Genomic DNA, 16,654 nt, shown 5'->3' on the forward strand with positions numbered 1-16,654 from the left:
GACATAAAAATATGTTTATCTTTAATGACCCAAGGTTCCGCAAGACACACAAGATATACCCAGAATTGGGTGGAAATACAGCATTTTTAGCAGTGCTGCTGCCAACCCGGTGGGGGGGGGGGGGGCAGGATGCTGGCTGGAGACCACCCCCAGGTGGAGCCCATTCCACCCTATCTCCATGGAAACCAGCCCAGCACGGGGATGGGACCCTAGGGAGCTTGTGTGAACATCTCGGGTTTCCCATTCCAAACCACCCCAGGGGCCTCCCCACCCAGCACTGCCCATCTTCCCCTCTGCCCCTGCACCACCACCGTGGAGGAAATGGAGTGACCATAAACGACAGAAGTGACTGTACCCTACTGGGGAGGAGGAGACGGGTAGCAAGGTGGCTGTGGCCAAGGAGGGTGAGGCATCCTCACCGCAGTGCGGCCGCTGCTGCCGGGCACAGACACAGGGCTTCGAGAACGCTGCCTGCCCCTCCAGGGCTGCCCCAGGTTCAGGTCCAAGGGGGATGCGGCCCAGGAAGGCAGTCACATCCACCAAGGACAGCGCTACCTGCTGCACCCTGACGTGGTGTCAGGGACGTGGCCCGCACACCTCCCTTCCCGGCCGGCGGGACTGTCAGAGGTCTAGGCTGTGAACTCCAGGGAAGACCGAGACAGGGTGGGGGACGAGACAAGAAAATCATCAACTTGGCAACAAAACAGCAAGTTCAGAGAAATAAAACCTCGATTTGTACAGCAGCTGCTCCTGGCCAGCTCCCGACAGTGGGCCTCCGCCCACCCGGGGGGCCCAGTGCCAAGCCGGGCCCAGCTGGGGCGAGGCCACCCTCAGGGCCGTGCAGGAACTCAGAAAAGCGAGTCCGCAGGCTGCCGGAGGCCAGCACAGCCAAAGCCTCGCCGTTTGCTGCTTGTCTGCAGGCCCGCACCCTGGATCCTGGCCCAAACCCGCCTCAGAGCAGCGGCTTCCGGGCCAGAGTTCTGGGAGGGAGTGAGTTCCCAGGCAGGTCTCTGGGGAGGGAAGTCTAAAAGGTGTCCCAGAAGGAACGCGAGTGTCCTCTGCAGGCCCCCAGCGGAGCCCCTCAGGAGAAACAGAGACCTCCGGCCCCGCACAGCCAGGCTGCAGTGTCTGCTCCGAGGTCCCTTTCCAGGAGGGGAAGGGACCGGTGCTGTGGCCCCAGCAGAGCCCCACCACCCACAGGACAGGGCGCTCAGCAGGAGCGGGCGTCCCCGGGCCCTCAGGCGCTGTGCGTCTGGATGAAGGAGAGGACGTCCTCCTTGGACAGCTTGTCCGGGTCCTGCGGCTTCTGGGAGTCATGGACACGGATGCCGTCCCCCCACTCCCAGAAGAGCCGGCTGTAGTAGCAGATGCTGGAAAAAGGGAGGGAGGTCCGAGGGCTGCATCAGGTGCAGAGGACCAGGAGATCTCTCTCTCTCTCTCTCTCTCACACACACACACACACACACACACACAGTCCCAGCAACTGTAGCTTAGGGGTTTAGGGGCAAGTGTTTCTGGGGGGGGGGGGGGTGTCTATCAGTGACCCCACCTGCGGGCCTTCCCTCTGCAGCCAGAACCTCAGAAGGCTCCAGCTCCTCCTCCTTGCTTCCTAGAATCAGCTTTCCCCAACAAACAGCTGCTGCTCACTGCCTTTCTACAATTACCGACAGTCCCGGCCTACCTGTCCGTGCTGTTCTGATAGAAGTGTTAGTGCAGTGACTGACACTAGTATCGAGCTAATTTTAGGCACAGTAGGGCTACCGGTGGCTACTGGAACCAATGACCAACACTGGCAAATGGGCACTGGGTCCTGACAAGGGACAGCTGGGACCCTGAGTTAATGAGGGGTGGGCTGTGGGCACTTGGCATGTCCCCACCACCAGGACAGTGTCAGGAAGTTGTGTCAGCAGTGGCTGCTCCATGGGACCTTCCCACCCAGGACCCCCAGCCATCACAGCAGGTCCGGCATCACTGTCCTCTCACCGAGCTTGTGGGACAGCCTGGCCCTTGTTCACAGGAGCCCCTGCACGGGCAGCAGTAGGTCTCGGGACCCGGGCTGCGTCCCAAAGGGCTGGCAAGCCACCGGGCAGGAGTGCCTGGGGCCGCCAAGGTGCAGGCCTGGAGCAGGGCCACTTACTGAAACGGGGCAATGGCATCTGCAGGGAGCTCAAAGGTGGACATTCTGGTCTTCTTGTTGTAGAAGAACTTCCTCTTAAAGCTTTTGCTGAAGGCCATCGTCCACGGCTCTGACGGGAGGAAGAGGAGCGACCCAGAAAGGGCACGATGCCCATGGGCAACAGGTCAGGCCACACAGGTCTGCCTTCCTCCACTCGTGCTCCTCCGCTCCCCTCCCCCGAAGTGCCCACAGAGAACGAGAGGACACAGCCTTCATCACCAGCCCAAAGGGGCTGCACAGGACAACTAAGATAATTACTTAACAAGCCCACCCAGTCCTGCCAACCTGCACCAAGCAACACCTCGGTCCCGGCAGAGGGAGCAGGACTGTTAACCAGAGGGCTCTGAAGAAGGGATTCCACAGGGGGTGCAAATGGCCAAGCCTGACTTTCTGGACCTGCCACTGTCCAATGGGAAGGTCCTCTTCCCGCCCTGAAGACACCATGTGCATACACGAGGTGGGCTTCTCTCTTCCCAACCCCAACCTACCCCGCAGGACCCACCAAGGAAGAGGCTCAGGGCACACAATCCCCCGCACCACACACCCCAGAGAAATGCCCGTCCGACTGCTCCCCACATTCGTAGGGAACCCTCTGCTCTGGCTCAGGCAGGGTCTGGGCCAATCAGCCTGCTTGGGCAGTGGGGACAGGGACAGGGAAAGGGACCAGCCGCTCCTCACCCACCATTCACTGTCCTGACGATGTAGAGACCAGTGGGCACGAAGTGCCGGTCATCCCGCCCCGTGTAGCTGAGCTTCGGGGTGCCACTGGAGCCCTTGATGACCTTCATCTCCAACCTGGTCTCCCCAAGGCGCGTGCGTGAGACAGAGCCCCAGCGTCACTCGTGCTGTCCTCAGAATCACACTGCCCGCTGCATTCACCTCAGTTCAACATCGGAACCGAGGCAGGGCCAGCGTGCTGCTCCCGGCCACAGTGCCGGGGCGAGAGTGTGGTCCTGGGCTCAGGAATGGAGGCAGGGGAATGGCACAGCCCTGACCTAGTGCTGAAGTGTTTCAGGGCGGCATCAATCAGGGTAAGATCTGAGCCCATGGGTGCCGGCTGACACGGGCGCACACCCGGGACGAGACCCACAGGTCTGAGCACCCCCCACAGCTCAGAGTCCCAGGAAGCAGTTCCACTGCCCTGCCCCTCCAGGCGCATTGTCCCTGTCAGCACCAGCAGCTGGGATTTATGGCGTTTCAAGCAGCTTGCCGCTCTGCCCCTCGCAGGGACAATCGTAACTATTACAGCCCAATGAGCCCATATTTCTGCCTGACACACACGCACCCGCTTCCCTCCTGACAGGGTGCTGAATCAGCTGCAGCCAGGGGCTCTGGGCTGTGCGGCACATGCTGCACTGAGGCTAGGAAGGCGGGGCGGGCAGGTGCCAGCGCCAACTCCCGCCCCCCCCTGCCATCCCCGCAATTCCTGGGCACTGCGATGCCCCCCACCTCAACGCCCGCCAAGCCTGAGCTACCCGGGTCCAGTCACTCACCTGACGAAGATCTTCTCCATCTCCTCCAGCCTGTACACCTCCTTCACCCTGCAGGGTGGGGAGAGGACAAAGGGTTACTGGGGACGTACTTGTCCTGGCGGCGGCGGCCGGTTGGCAGAGGCCGTGCCTGTCCTCGCCCTCCATCTCAGGCCCTTACACCGCCCACCTCCCAAGAACGCGAACCCAGCCTGTCACACTGCAGTCCTGCACTGCTGTCCCATGTGGACACACCCTAGGTCTCCAAGCCACCAGCGCCCCTCAGGCCCCCCCCAGGGCAGCTGGGGAGTGCAGCTGTGCTTACGGCCGACAGGAGGGCGCAGGAGGGTGGCAAACAGACATCTCTGCCCACATCCCACCCCAGCTGGTCACCACCGCCACCAGAGGCCGAGCACCAAGATCCAAGCTCTTGTCTATGTCCAACTGCAGGACCTCAGGCCCTCTTGTAGCAGTAATTTCTACATGGTCCCTCTAGGCTTGTTACCATAGCGGGCAGGGCGACTTCTACCCAGGACACAGGAGCCCTCCCCGTCTGGTGGCCAGCCCTCCACTTCTGGGGACCACTGAAGAAACCTGGGAACTCCCATTGGGGAAGGTCCCCAGGGACCCAGCAACCTGGCCACAGCAATGGAAGCCGAGTCCCTGGGAGCTGCCGCTCGGGACCAGGCTGACTGGCCATTTGCAAACACAATGAAATTGCTTTTAGATTTTCAGAAGACTTCTATAAAAAGCATTCTCAGTCCTAGATTTAATTTTAACTAAGTATATTCATATTAAAAAGTACTTGATAAAGTATAAATAGACACCTTATTCTCTAGTCATATGAGGCCCCAGAGGTATTAACTTCAGACCTTGGCCAAGCCACGAGCAGTCTGTTCGTCTGTCTGCTCCCGACTGCTCATTCTCCTTTCCTCCCCGAGGACCCTGGAACTTGCTCACAGCCTAACACGGCAGCACACCGGCCTTCTCCCCAAGCCCAGGGAGCCCACTCCCTCAAACCATCCTTCTCTCTTTCATGCTCAAAACCTCCCGTTCCCTTAGGAGCCTTTCTCACTGACAAGGCCAGGTGGTATGCTAATGACACTCAGCCTGAGTGTGACTCACAGGGGAGTGTGAGCATCTTAAAGGAGGACACCTTAGCCCCTGGGGATGACTCTCCGTGGAGGCCCAGCAGGGTGGGGAGTTACTCTGGGCGCGGGAGCCACCTGCCTAGCACCCCAAACAGTCACTCATTAAGAGCATCATCTCTCCAACACCAGCCTCGCCTGGTCCCCTCCAGTGAGCCCTCCATCCCCGCAGGACAGGACAGGACAGGACAGGGAGAGTGGGACGGGGAGGGGGCTTGGGAGGGAGAGATGCTGTGCTCACCTGATGGGATTCATGTCAGGCCGACTAGGCTTGGAAACAGCTTTCACAAATTTCTCAGCAAGCTGAATCCTACAATCCAAACAGACTCGCTCAGCTGCCAGCAGAGGGGCCTCCATCAGCACTCGCGCCAGGGCGTCTCACGCCAGTGGGAGAGCAGCACTCTGCCCCCAGGAAACGCCTGCCCTTCTCCAGCAGCTCTTCCTGCATGCCCTCCCTCTCTCTGGGTTCTGGTCTCTAGTTCTGCTACATCTTGGTTTCCCTGAACTGTACCTCCAGCTGCGTCCAGAACCTCAATATCGCTTTTACTGCAAATGTCTGCTCCATCACCCAAACCACAGCTACTACAGTACACTCACTCAGATGAGGCCACTGAGGAATGACATCGGCATCGTGGCGGTGCAAGATGTCCCCCTCTGTGACAACTCATGAGACATGCAGCCACCAACAGAGTGCCTCCAGATAAACTGGCTTAACTGGGACCGCCCAAGCATAAGACATGTTCTCCAGAGAAGACTCTCCTCCCCATATGACCCTGTTGCTCAACCTTAATGCAAATGTCCCCTGCAATCTGAACAGCTGTGGCAAACAGGAGCGTGCTCGTGTCTCCGACCAGCAAGGCCCAAGTGCTAACTGAAGTGCCATCGCCGACTTCTCCCTCCGCCCCTGGACGCAGCCCATGGGTGCAGGAGGAAAATTCCAAGGACAGCCTCACAACGGGGCCGAGCCCTGGAGGCCGCTGCCAGAAGCGCCCCAGCCCCCCCCCCCCCGCCCCCCAGGGCCCGGCCGACCGCTGGTTGAAGTGCTGCTCCCGCACGTCACTGCCATTCAGCACGAGGACATCGAGGATGTGGATCGCACTGATCTTCCGCTGGGCCTTCCCCTAGAAGGACAAGTATGCTGCCCGCCCTGCCAGGCATCAGCCTGGGCCCGCCCTGCCCACCACTCTGCCCACAGCCAGGGAAGGGACGGGCTCTAAACACAGGGTATTTCTCCCACCTCCCTTCCAGCTAATTCTCAGCACCAGACTGGCCCAGGCTTCGGAGCAGACATTGATCTGAGGCGCTGGGTGATGAGCCCCCCCGAATCTCAAACCCAGTAAGACTCCACTGCAGCCAAAGGCCTGGCCTCCCACCCTTGTCCACTGTCCCGCTGACGATTCTGAGAGTCATCGCATGGCTGTAACATCCAAAGCTCGTGGGAAAGTTGCTGCTTCCCACGGGATCCCTGGTCAAAAACTAAGTCAGCAGCTAAAAACCACGCAGCAGGCCCAGCAGGGCCCTCGGCGCAGAGATGACAGAGGTCTCCTCCTTCACATGTGGAGACTGCGGCCCCTCCCACCTGAATACACCAGGCAACTGCGCCAGGGGCAGGGGAATCATCAAGCCTCCCTGGCCCTGGCCTGTCAAACGCCACACACAATGTCACCCCGTTAACTCAGGGAGAAAGGGCCAGGCTTCGCTGTCCCAGGTCCCTGACACGGCCAGGACACATGAGCAGAACCAGCGCTGACCTCGCCTTTCAGCTCATGGACAATCTCCACAGAGAGCAGAGTGTCGCGGGGCAGCTCCGTCTTCAGGTCCAGCTTGACCCAGCGGTCTGACTGGCGGCCGTCCCACGTGTAGATCTGCGACTTCTACGGGCAGAGAAAGGGCTGGGTCAGGCAGCTACAGAGAGAGGGGTAGGAGCTCTGAAAAGGGCTTTTAGCTGGTGACTATAAGCTGATGGGGCTGGGAAATGTCAGATGTCTAGGAGAGGTCAGCCGGCTACACTTCAGTGACAAGGTAATGCTGTCCCCAGCAGCTCAGCGGGAGGCAAGCAGAGACGGGTTCAGCCCTGGTGTAGGGACAGACCCCAGGGCGCCATTCAAGAGGCTCAAGTCCACGGTAAGTGGCCCTCAAGACAGATCCAGCTTAGTGGGCATGTCTGAGACGCGTCTGGTAAGGGCCCCAGACAGCAGATGAGGAAGGAAGTAAAAGGAGAAGTGTGAGAGGACAGAAAGTGAGGAAGGAGAGAGAAAGCTGTGCGGAGACAGGTCAGAGTGGAATGGAGCAGCAGTAACGACTTCACCCGACCAAGCACCATGCCACCTGCCACGGCCTGCCTTCCGCTCGCCTTCGACTCCAGGGCCGAGGAAACAGGCAGTGTCTTTGCAAGAAGAGATGGCATGGGGTGGTGGCAGTGTTACCAAAACATGGCCCGTGGCTCAAGCCAGATTAGCCTACTGACCATCCTACCAGCCCAGAAAGAGGCAGTGTTCCCTTTAGCAATGCACACAGATGAACAAGCAAACACATCAACAGGAAGAATGAATGAATGAAAATGCGGGCTAACTCAGAGGAAGGAAGCAAGTAAAGTTTCAAGAAATACCTTCCCTGGGGTCACAGCGCCCGCTCCTCGGTGCCAAGTAAACACGCACTGCGTGTGGCAGGCAGCTGTCCAGCTTCCCAGACAGAAGGCAGGGAGGGTCCCGTGCCCTCACCGGTGGGAGCCAGCTGCAGACTTACCCCCAGGCCGAGAAGGAACTTCTGCTCACTGCCGGACACCATGCAGCGGTAGTCGAGCACTGGCCGGATCTTCTCCAAGGTCTTGGCGGTGAGCAGTGTGGGCTTATAGCTGAAGATGTCAATCTCAGTGCCCTGCAGCCCCGGGTCAGAGAAAACACGGCTGGGTTGGGGGAAGGGACAGGCGCTCAGTGTGGGGGCCTGTATAGGAGTGGGGGCAGGCTGGCAGAGGTGAGGGACAGGAAGCGCTTGCTCTCTGAAAGGGCCCCTGCACCCCTGCCCTCTCTGACCAAGCACTAATGGGATCTAACTCTGTCTGCCTGGAGTGTCCTTTAGGACCTAGGGGAATCCGGGAAGGGAAACGCCACATCTCCAGGTGCAGACAGATTTACTTGAACTGTAAGGAAATGTCACCAGAATACAAAAGCCGCCCCTTCGATAAAACTGAAGGCGAGGACTCGCCAGCAGTTGATTTGAGAGCAATTAACTCTTCTCCCGCCCCATTCAGAAAAATAGACACATGCTATTCTTTTGAGGCTATCTTCAATCTCATTTTCTTTTTTTTTTTTTTTAATTATTTTATTTTATTTTATTTATTCGTTTTTAGAGAGGAGAGAGAGACAGAGAGAGAGAAGGGGGGGAGGAGCTGGAAGCATCAACTCCCAAACATGCCTTGACCAGGCAAGCCCAGGGTTTCGAACCGGCGACAAAAGCATTTCCAGGTCGACGCTTTATCCACTGCGCCACCACGGGTCAGGCCAATCTCATTTTCAAAACCAGCACAGTGGTTTTGGTAATCTGGGCCGATTTAAATGAAACCCAGGGAAAAGCTGGAAGTTGGGTGTTAGAAGAAAACAAGGCAGAAGAATTCCAGGGCCCAGCTCACTAGAAACAGGACAGGGAGCCTAGGGCTAGGCCAGGCCCATCACAGAGCTCTCCTGGCAGCCCCTCTGGGCCTCTGCCAGCTCCCCTGCCCGGTCAGCCCCCCACTCCCACCCCCACTTCATGTCTCCCCTGCAGGCAGGTCTCAGGGGACCTACGCTCACCAGGGAGTGCCAGTCTGCACCACACTCCGGGCGGCAGGAATGCTGAGCACAGCAGATCTGGGGAGAAGTCTTCAGGCCGCCGGACGGGCTCTTGGGGAACCCCATACCCGACACCATAGCTTCCCACCTCCCAGCCAGCCCCCTGGAGCCCAGCGGTGCCTGCACAGCCTTCTGGAGGCTGGGCAGCTGGGGTCTAGATTAGGCCTCCCTAACTTTTTATTTTCACCACATAACTGGTGAAAATAAAAACTTACCTGGATTAGCTCAAAGAACTTAGATTTTGGGTCTGAGGAAGAAGGAGCAATTCGAGCCTGGTCGGGGATCTGAAAACAGACAGCAGGGAGCTTTGATTTTCAAATGTACTTCTGGGCCCTGGCCGGTTGGCTCAGCGGTAGAGCATCGGCCTGGCGTGCAGGGGACCCGGGTTCGATTCCCGACCAGGGCACATAGGAGAAGCGCCCATTTGCTTCTCCACCCCCACCCCTCCTTCCTCTCTGTCTCTCTCTTCCCCTCCCGCAGCCAAGGCTCCATTGGAGCAAAGATGGCCCGGGCGCTGGGGATGGTTCCTTGGCCTCTGCCCCAGGCGCTGGAGTGGCTCTGGTTGCGGCCGAGCGACGCCCTGGAGGGGCAGAGCGTCGCCCCTGGTGGGCGTGCCGGGTGGATCCCGGTCGGGCGCATGCGGGAGTCTGTCTGACTGTCTCTCCCTGTTTCCAGCTTCAAAAAAATACAAAAAAAAAATGTACTTCTGACCAAAGCTGTATTAGTCTATATAGGCGAGGGAGTGGGTCAGCCCGGGGACCTGCACACAGCCCGGGCTCAAGAGGGGATGGAGGAGGAGAAGGCAGTCCCTTCTCCCTTTCGGCCCCCGGGAGCACACCCCGTGTGCCACTGCCCTGTCTCTGGGGCTCTGTGCGGCCAGTGCTGCTACTCGGGGCCGCCAGCAGCACCACAAAGCTCATTCCCCTACCCCGTCCTTTATGGCCCAGCTGCAGGCCACGCTGGCAGTGACAGGCCAAGGGGCTGACTAACACCCACAATGCTGAGACTTCCAGCTCTGGAGGCCGTGGGGGCAGGCAGACTCCTCATGGGGCAGGGGACCTTCAGGCGACACGGTTGGGGCAAGCCTACTGTTCTCTACAGCCCTGCCCTGGAGCAACAACGGGCTGGGGAGACACTCACCCCCCAAAGATGAAGGCACTGTTTCCGGATCTCCGCCTGCCGAGGCTCACTCAGGGTCCTGGGAAAATGAAGGCAGCAAGTGCTGAAAACCTCCATGAGGTACAAGGAGTGTGCCTTCGGTGCCCCTCAGATGCCCAGAGAGGAGGCCCGCAAGCATGACCGTGGGCACACTCGGAGCCACGCTGCCGTTCACCCGGAGTGCTTGTCACACTCACAGGCCCTGCTCCTGACGGGGGAGTGCAGGTGTACACGAGGAGGGATGTGTCTTCACCACCACAACGGGGGGGCCTGCCCTGCTGACCACCTAGACCCAGGGCTCCCCACCCCCCCCGCCTCCCAGTCCCCCAGCGGTACACTCTGACTCCTCCTCCGCTGACACAGGCCCTGTAAGTCCAACGCAGTGGCCACCACCGTGCCCCAGAAAGCTGATTACTCTGCCGGCCCCTTCCAGCGGTGTTCCCTCACCAGTCCCACCTCCCCCTCTGGTCACTCTGCATTCTATGTCCCGAGTTATGTATTCTGTATATATCCCCAACACACTGCTAGTAACCTTCTTGTACCCTTTCCTAGGATACCCTCATCCTCCCAAAGACACCACACAGTCTTCTACTCCAGGGCAAGGTCCATGCCAGACGCTTCCCTGGCATGCCTCAGAGACCACAGCGGAGTAGGAGATAAAAGGGTACATATTTTTAAATGTTTGTTGGAATAAAATAAACAAAGAGCTCAGGGGGAGGAGCAGAACGAAGAGATGTTCCCTTAAAATAAGTGAACTCTGGAAAGTGGGCAGGACTCACGTGTCTTGAACAAAGGCATGGATTTTGGCCAGAGCTTTGATCTGCAGACTACAGTGGCTAAAAGAGAAAAAATAAATTGATCTCAGAAGGATTACCAAAAGACAGAGCCAGGAGACATCAGGACAGAGAAGTTCAGCAGAAGCAGCGACCATGTATATTTGGGGGAAGGGCTGGAGAAAAAAGAACACCCTTGACTGCACCCCAAAGCACAGTTTCATGGGCCCATGAAGGCTGTGGGGAAAGTAGGAGAAATGAGTCACACCCTTCATGCACTCAGCTCCCGAGTCCTGCTAAAAGGAAGGTTCTGCGCCCACCCTTACTAACATGAAGGTAGCAGTGAGCTGATTATAAACGGAGCAGCAAAACCCAGACCCAGTCTACAGACTGCTGACTCAACACACCTACAGCTGCCCTTTCTGCTTTAATCTCCATTGTTCTTTTACACACACTGGCATTTCACTTAAAACTATGAGATATGATAAAGCGCCCTGGCCGGTTGGCTCAGTGGTAGAGCGTCGGCCAGGTGTGCAGAAGTCCTGGGTTCGATTCCCGGCCAGGGCACACAGGAGAAGCACCCATCTGCTTCTCCACCCCTCCCCCTCTCCTTCCTCTCTGTCTCTCTCTTCCCCTCCCGCAGCCGAGGCTCCACTGGAGCAAAGATGGCCCGGGCGCTGGAGATGGCTCCTTGGCCTCTGCCCCAGGCGCTAGAGTGGCTTTGGTCGCAATAGAGCGACGCCCCGGAGGGGCAGAGCACCGCTCCCTGGTGGGCAGAGCATCGCCCCCTGGTGGGCGTGCCGGGTGGATCCCGGTCGGGCGCATGCGGGAGTCTGTCTGACTGTCTCTCCCCGTTTCCAGCTTTGGAAAAAATACAAAAAGAAGAAAAAATAAATAAATAAATAAAAAAAACTATGAGATATGATAAAGCAAGAAAATAGGACCTCTTGATGAGAGACTAAACAGTCCAACAGGACAAGACCTAGAGATGGTCCCAATGTTGAAATTATCAACAGGCCTTTAAAATAAAGGATTTACTGGAAAAGGTGTATAATATGCATAAAAAGATGAAGAATATCAGCAGAAATATAGATACCATATTTTTTAAAAGTAAATAAAAATTATAGACATGAGCCTGACCAAGCAGTGGCGCAGTGAATAGAGCGTCGGACTGGGATGCGGAGGACCCAGGTTCGAGACCCCGAGGTCACCAGCTTGAGCATGGACTCATCTGGTTTGAGCAAAGCTCACCAGTTTGGACCCAAGGTCGCTGGCTTGAGCAAGGGATTACTTGGTCTGCTGTAGCCTCACGGTCAAGGCTCATATGAGACAACAATCAATCAACAACTACAGTGTCGCAACAAAAAACTAATAATTAATGCTTCTCATCTCTCTCCGTTCCTGTCTGTCCCTGTCTATCCCTCTCTCTGACTCTCTCTCTGTCTCTGTAAAAAAAAAATTATAGACATGAAAAATATGATATTAGAGATGAAGAATGATTTTGATGGGCTTAGCAGCAGACTGAACACAGTAAAGAATCAGAAATTTGAGGACAGAAAATCGAATTGAAACACAAAGAGAGAAAGAAGCGATACCACAATAATAAGTAGTTTAACATAAATATATGGTAACTGGAATCTCAGAAGCTGAAGAAAGAAAAAATAGGACAAAAATATTGACAATATAATGGCTAGGAAGTTCCCCAATTGATGAATGAAATCAATATATAGACATAAGGTAAAAGAACCCCAAGCAGAATCCATAACAACAGCAGCAAAGAAAAGCCCTGGCTGGGTGGCTCAGCTGGTTAGAGCATACACCTGAGACGCCAAGGTTGCGGGTTCAATCTCCAGTCAGGGCACATACAAGAATCAACCAGTGAATGTATAAATAAGTGGAACAAAAAAGTGATGTTTCTCTTTCTCTCTCCCTTCCTCTCTTCCTAAAAAACAAAAAAAACCTTTTTTTAATTTAAAATATATACATATAAATACATAATGATAAACACGCTAAAAACAAAAGATGAAAAAACTCATGAATGTGATCAGAGAAAGGACATGTGACATACAGGGAAACAATGGTAAGAATAATGGCTGACTTCTCATTAGAAAATAAGAAAAGCAGAGAGCAGTATCATTTTTATTTTTAAAGTGAGAGGAGGGGAGATAGAGACTCCTGCATGCACCCCAACTGGGATCCATCTGGCAACCTCCAACTAGGGCCGATGCTCGAATCAACCGAACCACTGGCTGTGGGAGGTGAAGAGAGAGAGGAAGAAGGAAGGGTGGAGAAGCAGAAGATCGCTTCTCATGTGCCCTGGCCGGGATCAAACCTGGGACATCAACACTCTGAGCCAACACTCTATCCACTGAGGCAAATGGCCAAGGCCAAGAACAGTAAGTATCCTTAAAGTGCTGACCGAAAAATATTGCCAACTTTGAAATCTGTATCTTATGAAAATATCCTTCAAAAGTGCAAGGGAAATAAAAATATTTTCAGAAGAAGCTAAAGGAATTAGCCTCCAGCAGACTTGCACTATAAAAATAGGCTAAAAGAAATTCTTTAGAGTAAAGAGAAATGACTCCAAATAGAAACCTGGTTCTGCAGGAGGGAATGAAGAACACCAGAATGGCCTGACCAGGCGGTGGCGCAGTGGATAGAGCGTCGGACTGGGATGCGGAAGGACCTAGGTTTGAGACCCCAAGCTTACCAGCTTGAGCGTAGGCTCATCTGGCTTGAGCAAAAAGCTCACCAGCTTGGACCTAAGGTCGCTGGCTCGAGCAGGGGGTTACTCGGTCTGCTGAGGGCCCACGGTCAAGGCACATATGAGAAAGCAATCAATGAACAACTAAGGTCTTGCAACGAAAAACTGATGATTGATACTTCTCATCTCTCTCCATTCCTGTCTGTCCCTATTTATCCCTCTGACTCTCTCTCTGTCCCTGTAAAAAAAAAACACACAAAAAACAAAAAAACCAGAATGAGTAAATATGTCTGTAAATAACAAGAACCCTTTAAAAATAATTACAACCTGACCAGGCAGTGGCGCAGTGGATAGAGCGTTGGACTGGGATGCCAAGGACCCAAGTTCAAGACCCCGAGGTCACCAGCTTGAGCGCGGGCTCATCTGGTTTGAGCAAAGCTCACCAGCTTGGACCCAAGGTCACTGGCTCGAGCAAGGGGTTACTTAGTCTGCTGAAGGCCCACGGTCAAGGCACATATGAGAAAGCAATGAACAACTAAGGTGTCGCAATACGCAACGAAAAACTAATGATTGATGCTTCTCATCTCTCTGTTCCTGTCTGTCTGCCCCTGTCTATCCCTCTCTCTCTGACTCTGTCTCTGTAAAAAAAAAAAAAAAAAAAAAAAAAGATATACCCATATAAGTGTGTATATCTTTAAATCTCATTAAAAGAATATAGACTGTTTAAAATAAAAACAATGGCAATGTAAAGTAAGGTTTTCTAGAAAACGAGCACAAAGGAGGTTGGTAAATGCACATTTACTGTGATAAGGTTCTTACATTGTTCATGAAGCAGAATACTTTTTAAAATAGACTTTGATAAATTAAAGATGCACATTGTAATCTCAAGAGTTAACAACTAAAACATAATACACAAAAGGCATAAAAAGAAAAAAACCCAAAAAGATAAAAAGAAAAAAGATATACTACTAAAAAATATTAAATTCACTTCCCGAAAAAGGAAGGAAGAAAGAGAGAAACAAAAAGAAGGCAAGATAAACAGATAGCAAACAACCAAGACAGAGGATTTAAACCCAAATATGTCAACAATCACAGTCCAAGTAAGTATATTAAACACCCCAATTAAAAGGTAGAGACTGTCACACTAGCTAGATAAAAAGGTAGACCCAACCGTTAGTAAAATAAGTTTTATAATGTGATTTTTATGTTTGCTCACTTATAGTTTGCATTGAGGGCTGGGCAGAGCCAGGTATATGTGGTCTGTGAAATTGCAAATTACCCTCCTTCTTGGGAACGGCCATTGTTTTGCTAATGTTTGCTGGAGGAGAGGCAGAAAAAGCCATGTTTGTAGAGTGAGAGCAGAGAGAATGCAGAGTGCTGAGGAAGAAGCCAGTTTGTGCTGAGAGAGAGAAGTCACACAGATGGGGAATTAGAGTTGAGGGGCTTTGCAAGCTCCGCTGAGACTGGTGGGGCCTTTGATTCTAGGAGGAACCGGAAAGACTATACTTTCAGGGATCATTTCTATAGTTTGTAGAAGGAACCGGAGAAGATTCTCCTGGTTGTGGAACCGGAGAATGTGTCAGGGCTTTGGGAGCCCTGAGTGAAAGGTAAGTGATTTCCCCGTATGGTGCTCGTTGGCTGGTGCGAGACTTTAATAAAGGAATGGCCCACAATTTTTTGGCTCCACTGTTTCTTTACCGTCTGCCTGAATCTAATGTGAATGGCCACAACGGCCAAACATCAACCACATGCTATTTACAAACGCAAAGACAAGCCTTGGCCGGGTAGAGCATCATCCCCATACACCAAGGCTGCAGTTCGATCCCGAGTCAGGGCACATACAAGAAACAACCAATGAGTGCACGAATAAGTGGAACAATAAATCGATGTTTCTCTCTCCCGTCCTCTCTCTCTCTCAAGTCAGTAACACACACACACACACACACACACACACACACACACACACGAACAGCTTGAAAATAAAAGGACATAAAAAGATAAACCATATAGGCCCTGGCCAGTCGGCTCAGTGGACTGAGTGTCATCCCAGCATACCAAGGTCCCAGGCTTGATCCCCGGTCAGGGCACACAAGAGAAACAACCAGTAAGTGCACAACTAATGGAAAAACTAAGTAAAACAATGAGTTGATGTTTATCTCTCTCCTCCCTCACCCCCACCCCCACCCCCACCCCACTTCCTCTCTCTCTCAAATCAATGGGGGGAAAAATAAGGCAAGTCATAATTGAACAATTATAATTGAAAACTTCAACAGCCTCTTTTAACTAATGATAGAATTAGTCAAATGTCAATTAAGATAGAAGATTTGAAAATCACTATGAATCGACTTGACTAAATTAACATTCACAGAACACTATACTCAATAACTGCAGTTGGAATATTCACTGAGATAGATAATATGATGGGCCATAAAAAAAGCCTTAATAAATTTCAAAGGATGAAAATGACACAGAATATATTCTGAGTGCAGTGGGACAAAATCTAATAGGCATCTTAGAAATCCCAAAATATCGATATTAAATATCACACATCTACATAATCCATAAATCAAAGAACGTATCATAAGGGAAATTTAAAAAATATTTTGAACTATATAATGATTAAAAAATGGTAACATATCAAAATGTGGGAGATTCAGCTAAAGAATTCAATGTAGATATATTCAAATGCTATCAGTAATTAAATAAATAAAAGAAAATTAATTCCTTTATTCTTATTACTTTGGGTTTAATTTGCTTTTCTTTTTCTAGGCTCTTTGACTTTAGACTCTTTTTCTTTTAATATATTTATGTATTAATAACAAGATTATAAAGGGAAATTTATAGCATTTAAATAGACATACATATTTAAACCAGACAAGAACTTCAAAAGAATACATATTTAGAGACTAATATCCCTTATGAACATAAACACAAAAATCATTAATAAAATATTAGTAAATTAAATATGGCAATATATGAGTGATAACCCATGACCAACTAGAGTTTATCATAAAATGCAATATTTGTTTGCCATTTGAAAATCATCAATGTAATTTACTATGAATGAAATTAAAAAGAAAAATAATATCTATTGATACATAAAAAGTACTTGACAAAATTAAACATCTTCTTATAATAAAAACTCTCAGCAAACAAGGAATAGAAGAAAACTGTCAACCTGATAGAAGACATCCACAAAAAAACCTACAGCCAACATATACTAAATTGACGCTTCCAGTCCAGAACAAGGCCAGGGTGTCTGCTCTCAGCACTTCAACACCATACTGGAGGAACCAGCAAGTGCAATGAGGCAAGAACCAAACACAGACCTACCATTAGGATCCAGCACGTGCACCTCTGGGCATTTATCCAACAGAACTGAAGTCGGGATCTGGGAAA

At 52.4% G+C, this 16,654-nt stretch overlaps 1 protein-coding gene across 3 annotated transcripts in view; it reads right to left on the reverse strand.

Annotated features, from left to right (window-relative positions):
* CMTR1 (cap methyltransferase 1) overlaps window positions 1-16,654 on the reverse strand; it is a 52,800-nt gene continuing 36,146 nt past the window's right edge. For all 3 annotated transcript variants that reach the window (XM_066359509.1, XM_066359510.1, XM_066359508.1), the window contains 11 exons: window positions 10,558-10,614; window positions 9,761-9,818; window positions 8,836-8,904; window positions 7,539-7,670; window positions 6,545-6,667; window positions 5,823-5,914; window positions 5,035-5,103; window positions 3,670-3,717; window positions 2,859-2,971; window positions 2,138-2,246; window positions 1-1,370 (listed from right to left, as the gene is read on the reverse strand). In XM_066359509.1, coding sequence (XP_066215606.1) covers window positions 1,238-1,370; window positions 2,138-2,246; window positions 2,859-2,971; window positions 3,670-3,717; window positions 5,035-5,103; window positions 5,823-5,914; window positions 6,545-6,667; window positions 7,539-7,670; window positions 8,836-8,904; window positions 9,761-9,818; window positions 10,558-10,614 — 1,003 coding nt within the window. In that variant the 3' untranslated portion in view covers window positions 1-1,237. The remainder of the gene's footprint in view (window positions 1,371-2,137; window positions 2,247-2,858; window positions 2,972-3,669; window positions 3,718-5,034; window positions 5,104-5,822; window positions 5,915-6,544; window positions 6,668-7,538; window positions 7,671-8,835; window positions 8,905-9,760; window positions 9,819-10,557; window positions 10,615-16,654) is intronic.

The sequence above is a fragment of the Saccopteryx leptura genome, chromosome 1 (genome assembly GCF_036850995.1).
Source record: "Saccopteryx leptura isolate mSacLep1 chromosome 1, mSacLep1_pri_phased_curated, whole genome shotgun sequence".
Taxonomy (NCBI): domain Eukaryota; kingdom Metazoa; phylum Chordata; class Mammalia; order Chiroptera; family Emballonuridae; genus Saccopteryx; species Saccopteryx leptura.